Consider the following 12,760-nt stretch of genomic DNA (forward strand, 5'->3'; position numbering starts at 1 on the left):
ATTTGTGAACAGCAACTAATCTTGATAGATCTCTCATCAGTTTATTCCTCTGCCCTTTTCTGGAGGGCAGTTTTTAAAGCATTCATTTTTTTTGTTTTTGTTCTTAAGAGTCATGAAGACATGAAGAAAGGTTAGAAGCCTTTTATTGATGGAGGTGTTTTGGGTCTGTACAGAGCTGTTGGGTTCCCTTGGTTGATATATATTCACTCGTTAAATCCTCCTGTCATGTGGTACACTGCTTGGAGAACTGAATTCATCACTACATGGCCAAGCAGAACTTGAAGAAAAATATAAATGAGATGCAGCTCTTTCTTTTCAAATTCTTTCCTATTAAGACTTCTAATGCGTTAAAGGGCAACGCATTCAATAGCCAAATACTTGGTTAAAATTCTCCATAATCTTGATTTTTATGTGTTCTTTAAAATTCCCTGCAGCAATAAGAAATTGGATGTTTGGAGTATTTCTGTCAGTTTTTTCTCAACATTGAATTCCACTAGTCTGAAGCTGGGGAATGGGAGAGATTTTCTAAAAGGCAAAAAGAAAAAAACACCGACATCTAACAGGAGTATTTTACATCTGCTTCTCTCCTATTCTCCCTTGCTACACAAAGCAAAAAAGATCCTTCCTCATGTTTCTTCTTCAGCAGCATAACTGCTTTGTATCCTCAGGGGTTAATACAGGGAAAGTCTGCCAAAAGAGAGAGCCAGTGCTTTGACTCCATGTCACTGTAATTTATTCTGCTAGGGTGAGCAAGAGCCTGGACCAGCACCCAGCCACCACATCCAGGCTTGCCACTGAAAACCTGCAACATCCCAAAATATGAAAGGTCCCCACCATGGCCACAGACAAAGTTTGGGTTCAACCCCGAGGTTGCACCTGGAGTGAGAAGTGCCTATAGCAAACCTGGGAGGCAGCATGGCCCCTGTAGCTTCAAATGCCAGGTCGTGGGGCTAGTGCAGGCCTCCCTGCCTGTGCCACCAGCCCTGTGCCACCAACCTCCTGGGGCTCACCCGTCATCCTCTCAGGCATGCACCCCAGTGTGGGTGCAAGAGGGGTTATGGACGGGTGGTGGGACTGGCTCCAGGACTGCGTGGAAAGATGCAGAGCACTACCGGGACACAACATGGGCAGCATTAGGCCTCAACCTGGCTGCCCTCGAGCAGCACTGGCTGGCAGGTCTTTGAAACGCCTCAGTGCATCACCTCTACCCAGCTGGGGCTGCCTTCCCCCGGGAGCTGTCACCGCTGTGCTATACTTGTGGGAGGCATGTGGAAGAGGGAACAGGATCTGCTAGGAAGGCAAGAGCAGGGAAGACAAAGAGCATGTCCCTTCCTTGAAGTGCCTCACTGCTGATGACACTCGGGAAGCACAAGCAGGACAAGAGGCCACCTTTTTCCACCCACAGCTGGGGCGAGGGTGGCACATGTCATGCTAACACATCCCAAGCACTTGAGGTTTTCCAGAGAAACACTGAAAGTGCTGGTACTTACTCTCTCAATGGCTGGAGTAGGCTCTCAGTAGGCGGGAATGAAATTACACACAAATCTCCCCTCCCTCACCCTTCTGCTAAAGGCTTTGATTGATTTCATGTGGGCGTTGGTGCAAACCTTGGTGCCATAAAGGATCTGAGATACTTGATGAAATATAAAGCTGAGCTATAAAAATATATATAAATGTAATTTTTAAAAAATTGTGTATTTTCATGCAAGTGATATACTATTACAGCAAAGCTGTCTTTTTAAGGAAAGATAAGGCCTCAGGTAATGCATTCTTTATGAAGAAAATATGGCCTAATGGGATTTGCAGATGACCTCAGAAGAGCAGCCAATGCAGCAAGTTGCAATTCACCTTCACTTGGCTGCTGAGTCATGGGCTGCACCTCCCTGGCCACTTCATTCCTCTGAATACATCATCAGGTACTCGTTTCCACACACTGACAGAAAGGATAGTCTCTTTCTGAAACAATAACATTGTCCCCTGCCTCACGTAAGCCTCAGAGAACTCTGTAATTTTGGGGCAGAAATGAAGTTGCATAAACTCTGCAGCACACGGATCTAAATTCAGAACCATAGCTTCCAAATACAGGAACATACAGGTACCGAATTTCGTAACAACAAAGCTTCTGCTGTGTCTTCAAGTGAAGGCAGAACCATTTGCATTAAATTTAGGAGCTGTAAGATAGCTCTAGGCTATTAGACTATTACAGTCTAGTAAATGATATGTTATTATTTTTTTACTATTTTGCTTTCCACTGGGAATAGTTTCTGAACTTCTTGTACTTTGCTCTCACTTCTTAAATGCCATAAATATCTGTATCTACCTTTACATTTTCTCAGGAGAGGAAGCTGCAGATTGTGGGTGAAACTATACAAAGCCTGATGGTTTTTTGTTTGTTTGTTTGTTTTTCACACTCTTGTTTGTGTTTAAAATGGCTAGGCCCTGAACTCCATGAAGTAGTGTGTAACTACCTCCTGGTTCCATTGGGCTATTAACCTTTCCATGATTTCCCTCTTAAAAAACAATATTCAAAGTGCAATAAATAAGAACATCATGTGCTTGAGTGAAAAGTGATCAGAGAGAAACAGCCAGCCCTGCTATTTACATGGACTGAGAGCTGAGTGGTCTGTGCAAACCGATGATTCAGGAAGATGGTACTGAACTAGGCACATGTAGGTCACCGCTGCAAGTCAGCTGGATAATACATACGGACACAATAATCTCTAGGTATGTATTTCTCACAAATCTTCTCTAAATGGCATAATGTAGTGGAAGTTTCTGCACTCTGTGACTCACTTTCCCTGTAAAAACTCAAGCTACTGAAAGCTTGCACAGTTTCTCCGTTTCGGTGAGGTACCAGATGAACCAGTGATTGCACCCTGGGGCTATGAGTGCACACAACTGCCCACACAAGGACCACACAACACTGATCACAAGCCTTGTCACCTGCTGTGCTGACAAAGTCAGATTTTTCAAGGGATGAAGCTCTCCTTTAAGGCCCCTCTATACTTTGCACGTGCCTCCTAAAGCCACCCAAGCATGTCCCGTCATCTTCAGGCTCCTCATCCTGACTGATGGATACAATTGCTACTCTGATGGCTTTCTCCATTTTTTCTGCTATCTTTTTTGCCAACTTCACAGCTTAGTGACACACTTTCCTTCTCTGTGCAACTCCTTGCATGCACGCCTACTACTCCAGTTGCAATTAGCCCTGCATTTCAACAACGTTACCACCCTCTCCAAATTGTGAGAAAGCTGAGCTGCCGCAAAGTCTGCAACAGAGAGCAAACAATGCACAAACAGACTGAAATCCCCTGGCTCCACTGAAATCCATACTCCCGTTTTCATTCTTTTTGGTGAGCTCACTGTCTCTGGCAGAGGAACCTGCTCAGCTCAGCTCTCTCAGGATATTAAGGAGGTTAGAACACAGTGCCAGTCACATTATTAAGCCACTGCCGTATCTTATTTTCCTTCTAAAAATCTCTCAGGGTTTGCTTCCAGTTTTAAAATCACACCTTTCCACTTCACCTTTTGCACAGGGGAGGCACCTGTCTGAAGCCTCCTGGAGACTTTTGGGGACTGTCAGTAAATGCTCCACTAAAACTGAAAGCATTGTTGGCCTCTGGGACATGGTCCTAGGCTTAGGACGTGGTCCTAAGAATAAACAAGCCCTGACATCATCTCACACTGAAATTGCTGGTTTTTTTTTTTTTTTTTTTTTTTTTTTTTTTTTTTTTTTTTGTGTGATTTTTGTTTGTTTGTGATTTCTTGACCCTGTTGCATCCACATTGGAACAAGAGAAGCCATATAACACCTGCCACCAGCTAACTAGTAAGTGATATAATCCTAGGGCTGATGCAGCATTTTGCACTTTTCCTATGCCACAGCAGGTTGGGTATGCCACATCCAACCAACAGGTCAGTCAAAAACCACTGGATCCTGCAGCAATGCCGCTGCCCAGTCATGCAGCATGCAAATACCTTCTGTCTTCGAGCCCCAAACTCTGTCTCTCCAACCATGAGTGCCATCATGCAGGCAGGGGCAGGGCATGTAATGTGGCCAAGGTGGCCAACAGCTGGGTTGGGGTGGTGAGCTTCAGGGAATGGTCAGGGAAAGACAGAAATGATGCACCCAAATTTAAGGCAAGAAAGCAAAAGGATAGGAGGATAGTGGATGTGGGTTTTAGCTGTGTTGGAAGGGAGATAAGAGAGCCTCCAAAGAAGCAGTTTCTGTTTTCTCAGTGCACGGCTTAAATGTACCTTTGCTTCTGTTCAGGTTAATGATTAGATTCCAAACTGCACAAGAGGGAGACATATCCAAATGCTTATGATGCAAAGAAACAGGAATTACAGTCATTTTTTACACTATTTGGGTGGATGGCAGGCAGACAAAGCTAGCTATTTCCTTTCTCCTGGTCTACAAGATAAAAGGAAAGAAATGTCAAAACCAATAGCAGGAGACAGCTGTGTGCTGCATATCGAGTCAGCCCTGCACACATATGTAGGGAGCCTCAGTGACATGGGAGATTGGCCCCTGTTAGGAGAGCACCACAAGCTACATAGTGCAGTGTTTGAGCGTGGCAAGGTGCAGGTGGTGTGGCATACAAGGAGACATCCTTCAGGTCTACATGGAGGCCAGCGGCTAGTCATCTGCTCTGGGTAACAAGGAGCAGATTTCCCCATTAAAGCACAAAGAGAAAACTGTCTTCTCTTACTCCACATTATGGCAAAATCAAGGCCTGTATGGGCATGTGAGTATATAGATGTATGAGTATATATACATGTATACATAGGTGTATATACATATATATAAGCATATACACATAAACCTTTTAATGAGAACTTTCCATAAATGAAGAAAAGATTAAGCAAGCTTAAGAAAAGCTTAAGAAAAGCTGGGGGCTTCTTGTGCAATACCTGGCCTTTGCAGTCCTTCTGTTATCCCTTCCCTTTATCTGCCCTTTTCTGACTTGTGCAATCCTCCATCCTTTTGGCCCTTCAAAATACTGACCCACATGGCTGAAAGTGCAGGATTTTCCCCAATACCTTGAGTTGAGGAAGGCAGTGTTTAGAAACAGACTTTGATACCTGTGTTTAGCAAAGTGGAGGATCAGAAAACTAGTATTAAAGTTGCATTATATACCACCCTTTCCTCTAAAGAGGAAGTGTTTCTTGGTTACCAGGATAGCTGTACATGGTTTCTATCCTCTCCTATTTGCTAAGCCTGCAGGAAAAAAGTATCCCCAGAGAGGTGCCTCACTGAAAGCACCGATGCGAGCTCTGCCATGCGCTGGCGTTTCCCACCTGGTGTACGAACCTGCCTCTCCTCTCACCTGCACGAGCACAGATTGGTCTCATCAAACAAAGTGAACTGTGCAGGCAAGTGGAAAACCCATCTCCCGTAGGACAGATTTTAGAAGGTATTTCAGGCCTTTTCCACTGCAGTCTGGTTCAATCAGTAGTAGTTAGGTACCATAATCACTTTTAAAGGATCTGACCCCAGCCTTTGTAAGGCCCGAGAGATGCTATTGCTGTGGCACCAAGGGTCTAATTATTTTTGTGAAACATTTACGGCACTAGTGGTTTTCTTTTTTGGACCAGTAGATCCCGGCAAGTCTCTTTTCCTCTCAGGTCACCTCTTTGGTGATATCAGGATGAAAAGCTGCCTGCTCCACATCACGTCCCTTGGAGCCAACAGCAGAGGGGCTGGCAGATGGCGGTCTGTGGCCTGGTGGGCTGGAGCACCAGGCCCCATGGGACACTTGGGCTGGCCTTACTGGAAGTCTCAGGCCCATGTCAGTCACAGCTCTTCAGTTTTCCATGCAAGTGGAATTGGGTATTAAAATTGGCTGACAGTAAACCCAGCATTAAAAAAAAAATAAATAAAAGAAAATAAAAGAAAAGAAAAAGAAAAAACGCAAGCCACGAGGTTTCTCCCTGCAGACCGGCATTGTTATATTGACAGAAACATTCAGGCATTTTCAACATCCACTTAGCAGTGAAGTACAGGTGCCAGCAAATGGGTTAATATGTTAGTGGAAAGGGAAAACACAGTCAGAGGGAATAATTAGCTCACTGTTCGTGTGGCCTCTTGATGGCTCTTACACACCTCAAATGAGCATCGGGAAAAACTCCTCATTTGCTTCCAGCCCTACTGTTTCATGAGGTTGTATCAGTGGGTTGTGATTTCAGAGAAGGCATAAGAATGAGGCTGAAATAACTCAGAGGTTTCCCAAAGTAACAGGAACTACAATCAGTGGCAGAACTTTTTGGCAGCAGTGTTATAATTGCATCCTTTGGTATTTGGACACAATGCTCTGCTCATTAAGTTGCCTATGAAGAAATCAGTTTAACTTTTATCCACAGAACAGATTTTAGCGACTCTTTGGGAGAATTTTAACACAACAGAATAGGATATCTTGACATTTTTCTGTGCCACACATTGATACAAGTGCTGCTTAATTTTACCACAAGCTACCGATGTTGAAGTGAAATAAACAAGGCAATTACATTTTGATGGTACACTTCCCCTTAGTCCCCTCAGTTCAAAAACAAGGAAAAACTTTTATTATTTTTTTTTAAATTTATTTTTTATTTACGAGGTAAGCCAGGATCTGAAGAGGACTGGGTAAACTGCTGTACTTCTGGGGATGTTGTGACTTTTGAACAGGATGAGGCTGTCCCTATGAGTCCATCCCACAAGCAATACATGGAAGCAATTACTGCTTCAGGAAAATATTTTTTCACAAACCTATGCTGTTACAGCATACGAAGTTGTGAAAGGTTAAGTGACAAATGATATCGGCCCAGCGACATTACTCACCACTCAGAATCAAGCGACAGTCACGCTTGCACAACAGCAATGCCTGTCAGGGTTGATGGGCTTGATACCTGAAAGCCAGCCTGAACAGAAGCGGGAAGTGCTCCCGGTGAGCAGCATCCACTGAGAAAATGAACTCCAGATCAGGCTACCTCCCAATTTTGCCTATGTGGATGAAAATGTAACACCAAGTGACATTTTCAAAAGCACTTGCATCACTCAGGAGTCTAAATCACAATTTCAACATGAAAGAAATGTGGTAAATCAGCGTGGGCAGGAGCTAGAGTCATTTAACAGCCATCTCGGTTACCTCTGTAATGCATGATAACTGGCTGGGGAAACATCTCCTGAGGCATTTATGAAAGGGGCCCGAAATACTTCTGAAAATGTTGTCCCAGAAGATGTCTTATTTATTCAGACATTCAGATTTATTATTGGATTTATAATTGCACATGTTATGATAGCTGCACTGATTAGATCCCAGACTAATTAATCTGCACCCTGATTTACACATCATTTATTTAGGGCACGCCACTGCCAGATATTCAGCACCCCCTGTCAGCTGCTGAATGCCCATCACAACACCATGGTCTGTAAGCAGTGAACAGAGTTCAGTCCCCGCCCGTACCTTTGAGAACAAATGCTATTACCATAGCAAGAGAAATTTAATGCCACGTCACTTTTCTAGTCATTGCTCATGTCATCAGGTGTCATAACGCCCAATAAGCTTGTGCACATACATGCACCTTAGCATCAAGCTTTCTCTCAAAACTGGCAGGACAGTCGTCACAGAAGAAAGGTCCGTTCCCCATCCATTGGGAAGAATGTGTTTGCACACAAAAGAAACGAAAGAAGGAAGGAAGTGAACATCAGCCCTTACAGACAATGGCAAAGCTGAAAATTTGCTGGCTTATTTCCTTTAGTAAGCCCAAAATAACACCTTCAAAAATCCTGACTTCATGAATAAATCAAATGCCTTCATTAAAGAAACATTACTGCCATTTTCTATACTTTATTTTAAGGCATACAGAAAAATATTTAACAAATGTGTATGCAATTAAATGCCAGGGACTGCTAATTACAGCCCTTCTGAATGCCTCTGCAAAACAATGATACTCAATACAATATGTTAGAAAGGGTGGGGAAAAGAAAGAGAGGAAGCTGAAGACAATCTAATTCATGATAGCGCAGATATATGCTGGCCTTTGGCTACAGGCGGCAAATAAGCCATCAGCGTAACCCAGAATGGCAGCCAAAGGACATTTAAGATTCACATCTTTGCTTCTGCTTCTCTAATTCATTTCCAAAACATTTCATCTCTAACTAATTATGGAGTTTAATGACAGAACGGAAAGGACTGGCTCAGGTTTCAGGCCATTCCAGCGTGGTTTTAATGATACATCCTTCAGGTTGCAGAACCTTTATGTACTTAGCAGTGATTTATCAGCCCTGGCAGAGGCAGGTACTTCAAAGGCAACCTTATATAAAAAATAAATTCTGCCTTTGCCAAGCATTGGAAAGAGCACTGAATTAAATTTAAAAATCAATTCCTACAGACAAGAGAGTCATAAAAACTCAGTGGGTTTGTCTATTTGGCCAACAGGCAAAAATTTATGAAAGTACAATTTTGTAATCAATAATAGCAATACAGTGTATGTTTTTGATTGGAAAAAATTAAAGATGCCAAAACAACATTGTTAAATACTTAGGCTGATTCGTGACAGTCCCATTAAGCAGAAACACAACATGCATTTTGATGAATTTCCAACTAGTTTGTTATACTATACTTTTTATTTTTCAAAAAAAGAATATTAAAACTATTATAAGCTTTGTCACCTGCTGTAAGGCAGAATGATGTAATTTTATTCACTGCACATTTCTTGTTTGTGAGGCAAAAAAGCATAATTTACTTCTTTATAAAAGGGAAATATATATAACTATATATATATATAATTTTATTGGTATTAACATAATGCAATACCATACATTGAGCAAACAGAAAGAAAACATTTCAAAATACATTTTTAAAAGTATCTCCCCATAAGATAGTATGAAATATCAAGTAATTAGCATTAACATTATTACAATACACCCTTAGCCAAATATATTAAGGAAAATCCACATTCTAACCACAGAGATAGAGGCAAACATCAACCCATAGGGGACCCAGAACATAATGATAAATACAATATCTGAATCTACTTTGAGTGACATCCAGACAAATACTGGCCCCAAAAGAGCCCTCTGGAATCTGGGTGTTATACAGAGAATACTTTGTGCCTGCTTCGCCAGGCAGCATCACTCACATGGTTAAGTCCTAGAAGATAAAGAGGAACTGAAGAGTTTATCTGCAGAGTCTAATAAATCTCAGCGTGAGGTATCTTCTCCATCATCATCCAAACCAGTGTCAGTGTACCCTCTGGTAATGCATTACAAATCATTAGAGAAATAAAAGTCTCTGAAAGGTTTGTGCACACCTTCACTTGACAGAATACACTTAGTTTAGCATGATACAGGAAGGTAAAGTCCTTCACATTAGTGAAGGACGCTTAAATGGCACAATCTGTCTGGTTGGCCTGAATGGATTCACTGCAGTTCAGCAAAAGCAACATGATTTTAGCGTTACCACGGCTGAATCCCTCTTTAATTCCTCGAGGTCTGCAGAACAAAACTGAGTGACATCAAAGCCCTTCCCCTGCCAAGACCCTCTTCCCCTTCCGTTCTCCCATGCGGGGCAGTATTTTCTGCAAATGTGCTCCGTGTAGACTGGATCTGACCTTGTGCCTAGTCCCATTGTGGAAAGGGTGCATTCTTCAAAAGACTGGCCATGCCCTTTGACGCCTTCCTGGAGGCCTCATATCCAGGCATGTGGTTGTCTACGCTTTAACAGGTCTGTTCTCTTTTATAAACACCAAAGTTATTCAAGAAGAATTGACTTTCTGAACAGAGGCCATTAGGTTGCTTGCAAGAGGCTGAAGTTGAGTCTCCGTCGTGCCAATTCACTAATGATAAGTTTATCAACCTTTGAGTCCAATCGGTTCAGTGCCAAGAGAAGTGGATCCGATTTGACATGGAGAGGTGCTATCAACTCTCGCAGTGTATTAGCCTAATACGATAAAGCAGTGATACAATATGTTGAGAGAACGGTGATGTGCCATTATTTCCATATCATATTAGTATATTAGAAATACTATCATGCAAACAAGAGCAAATAGCAAATCTGGCATACAGTTGCAGCACTACCAAGCTTTTCTAATCTGCATGCAGGTATGCTCACGAGGACAGAGACATGGCACTGTTTCGGTGTGACATCTTGCTCTATCAGAAATATCCATCCCTGATGCAAAGGAGGTATTCAGGGCAGAAAGCTTTATATTCTCTTTGTGGATATGCTTTGGAAAAAAAAAAAAAAAAAAGGAAAAAGCAAACAAACAAAACACAAACCAAACAAACAGAACAGAACAAAGACTAAAAAAAGAAACAACACAATAAAACGAGAACAATACGCGTCCTAACCAGTGTGGGTTGGTTTCCTCCATGCTTAAAAGACATGAGCTCATTTGGAAACTCTGGAAAAGGGTCACATGAATGAGGAGAAAGGAAGCAAAGAGTGTGCCCCAAATCCATCAAACATGCTATAAACAAAGAAAAGTACCCTGCCAACAGCCTATGTATGAAATAGAGTAAGAGGTGGCACAATGCAACCAGGCTCCTTTCGTTATTCTAGCTGTCAATCCAGTACTGTGACATTTTGGGTGAAGGGTAAGATACAGAGCTACACATGATTTTGAAACTATCCCGACACTACAAGCACCCAAAAACTAGGACTTGAGAACCCACCAATTTTTGCTGGCTTATGGTAGCAAAGAAAAGAGAAAGAGAGAGGTGGAATAAGCAGCGTGTAACTAAGTTGTTTGCTGAAGAGTTTCTGCCTATTTGTGCAGTCTTTGCACAAAGGGCAGCTACAAAAGCCCAGATGGTTTCACTACCTACCCTATCTTTCTGTCTACTATACTTATTTGTAATATAAAATGAAATTTTCCATGATTTTCCAAATTCACAGTGTTTTTAGATCCCAGATAGAAAAAGCTGTGGGATGATTTGTTTAATAATAATAATAATAAAGTAATCCTCACTTTAGAAAAAAAGTTCATCTAGGTAAAGCATAAAGATGTAAATATTACATCCTATTTGATTGGTTAGACTTGTTTATGCCTATTTGAAGAGGTTTGTTGGTTTTATTTGTGTGTTTTGTTTTGTTTTTTTAAAGGCAGGATGAAAAAGGAAGGAAAATACCAAGCATTGCCATTTTTACTCTTGAGGATACCAGGAAAGGTCTGGGATAGCAAAAAAAGCAATGTCTCAGTGACAGAAGGCTCAAGGGGGAGAGAATTCCAGATAGAAACAGTGGTGCCATTTGGTCCACTCATGGCAGCAATTGCAAAATGAGTTTCCGAAGAGTTACAGTGTGAGCAATACTTTGAAGCTTAAAGAGAGTGCAGTCTCTCCTTAACTTCCGAGTTTTCCCAGGAATTCTACATGTCAAAAGGGAGAAGAGGAAAAAAGGGAGAGAAAAACAGTTTATGTAACTGTGTCCTAAGAATAGCAGTCAAGAGAAGCTTTTATGTAACTTATGGCTTAAAATAAGGAACATTTGATTCTACAGCCAAAATGAAAGAAAACAAAGGAAAACAAAACCCCAAAACCTAAGCAAATAAAACCAGAAGAAAATAAAATAAAACCAAACAGAACACAAACCCTCAAAGAACAAAAGCCCAAACTAGCATATTGCAGGACTCATTGGGTTAGAGGGAAAGGAGACTCACTGGGCTGAACGCTTTTCACATTTCAGCCTGTTTTATCCTACTAATAGCCACAGCATTAGAAATAATGTTCTTGGATTTGCTTGGAAAAAGGCACTAAGTGAAAGAGGCTCCTGCTGCCTTGTAGGTGTCCATTCTGCAGCTTCAGGAGATCCAGCTGTCTCACAGATGCTGTTCCTATAATTTTATTGCTAATAATTTAGGAGGTTTGGTTTCACACAGGAGGTTAGGCATGGATGAAAGAAACTCCTTGTCATGAAAGAAAGTGGCTATGAAATAAAGGAGGGGTATTTTCATTAGGGCAAGGGTTTTACCTAACAGATACCTAAACCCTACTCTTCCACACAGCCTGCTGAGGCCAGCTGGGTAATGCACCCCATGTCTGGTGGGGAGAATATGGGGAAGAACTGTGCTACCTTTGAGGGCTGTAGGACAGGATGTTTTTTATGTACCTAAAATGCAACTAAATTTTTTATTAGAAGATTCTGAAAAAAAGACTTCCTGATAAGACATACTTCTGAAATGGCTATTCAGTAGTATTGCTAAGGCCTTTGTGGCACTATCACCAAACACCAGTAATTCTGCTGTGTCCCAGTTTGGATTAGTCACAATGTACATTAACCACCTTTCATTAGGACCTCTTAAGATAAGTACTACTATACACAGTCCTATTTATCTGAGGGTGAATATAATTAACTGGCACACTTTGGGGGGTTTTCTAAATAGATTTTATTATTTTACTATAACACTTACTGATAATAACCAACTGTTCAGTATTTAGGGTAGATGCACACTAAGAGTTTAGAAATTCTGCTTTTGGTAGTAAGATTATATTTTCTAATCATTAGGGGTTTTTTTGTTTTTTTTTTTTTTTGGTATCACTAGCATTAGCAAAATGATTTATGTGGAAATATCTCCAGCACATTTCCTTTTCCAGAATAGGGCTTTTATATTTGTTTTAAAGGAGAACAAATACAAAGAACAAAGAACAAGCAATGTGTTTTTTTAAATGGATACTTATTGACACTACAATTTATGAAACTCATGAGACTCACAAACATTTTGAAAAATAAACAAAGTCTCATTCACATACAAAACTGAATGCAACCCTATGAAAAAAA

At 41.3% G+C, this 12,760-nt stretch overlaps 1 protein-coding gene across 9 annotated transcripts in view; it reads right to left on the reverse strand.

Moving 5' to 3' along the window:
• The window catches only part of CNKSR2 (connector enhancer of kinase suppressor of Ras 2), a 221,638-nt gene that overhangs the window by 6,641 nt on the left and 202,237 nt on the right, over positions 1-12,760 (reverse strand). The window contains exon 21 of one of the 9 annotated variants that reach the window (XM_068687557.1): positions 7,718-9,922. The exons of the other annotated variants lie outside the window; for them this stretch is intronic. Within the exon in view, the coding sequence (XP_068543658.1) occupies positions 9,918-9,922 (5 nt within the window). The 3' untranslated portion in view covers positions 7,718-9,917. Of the gene's footprint in view, positions 1-7,717; positions 9,923-12,760 lie in introns of those variants that run through there. 9 annotated transcript variants of the gene reach the window in all.

Source organism: Anas acuta, chromosome 1 (assembly GCF_963932015.1).
Source record: "Anas acuta chromosome 1, bAnaAcu1.1, whole genome shotgun sequence".
Lineage (NCBI taxonomy): Eukaryota > Metazoa > Chordata > Aves > Anseriformes > Anatidae > Anas > Anas acuta.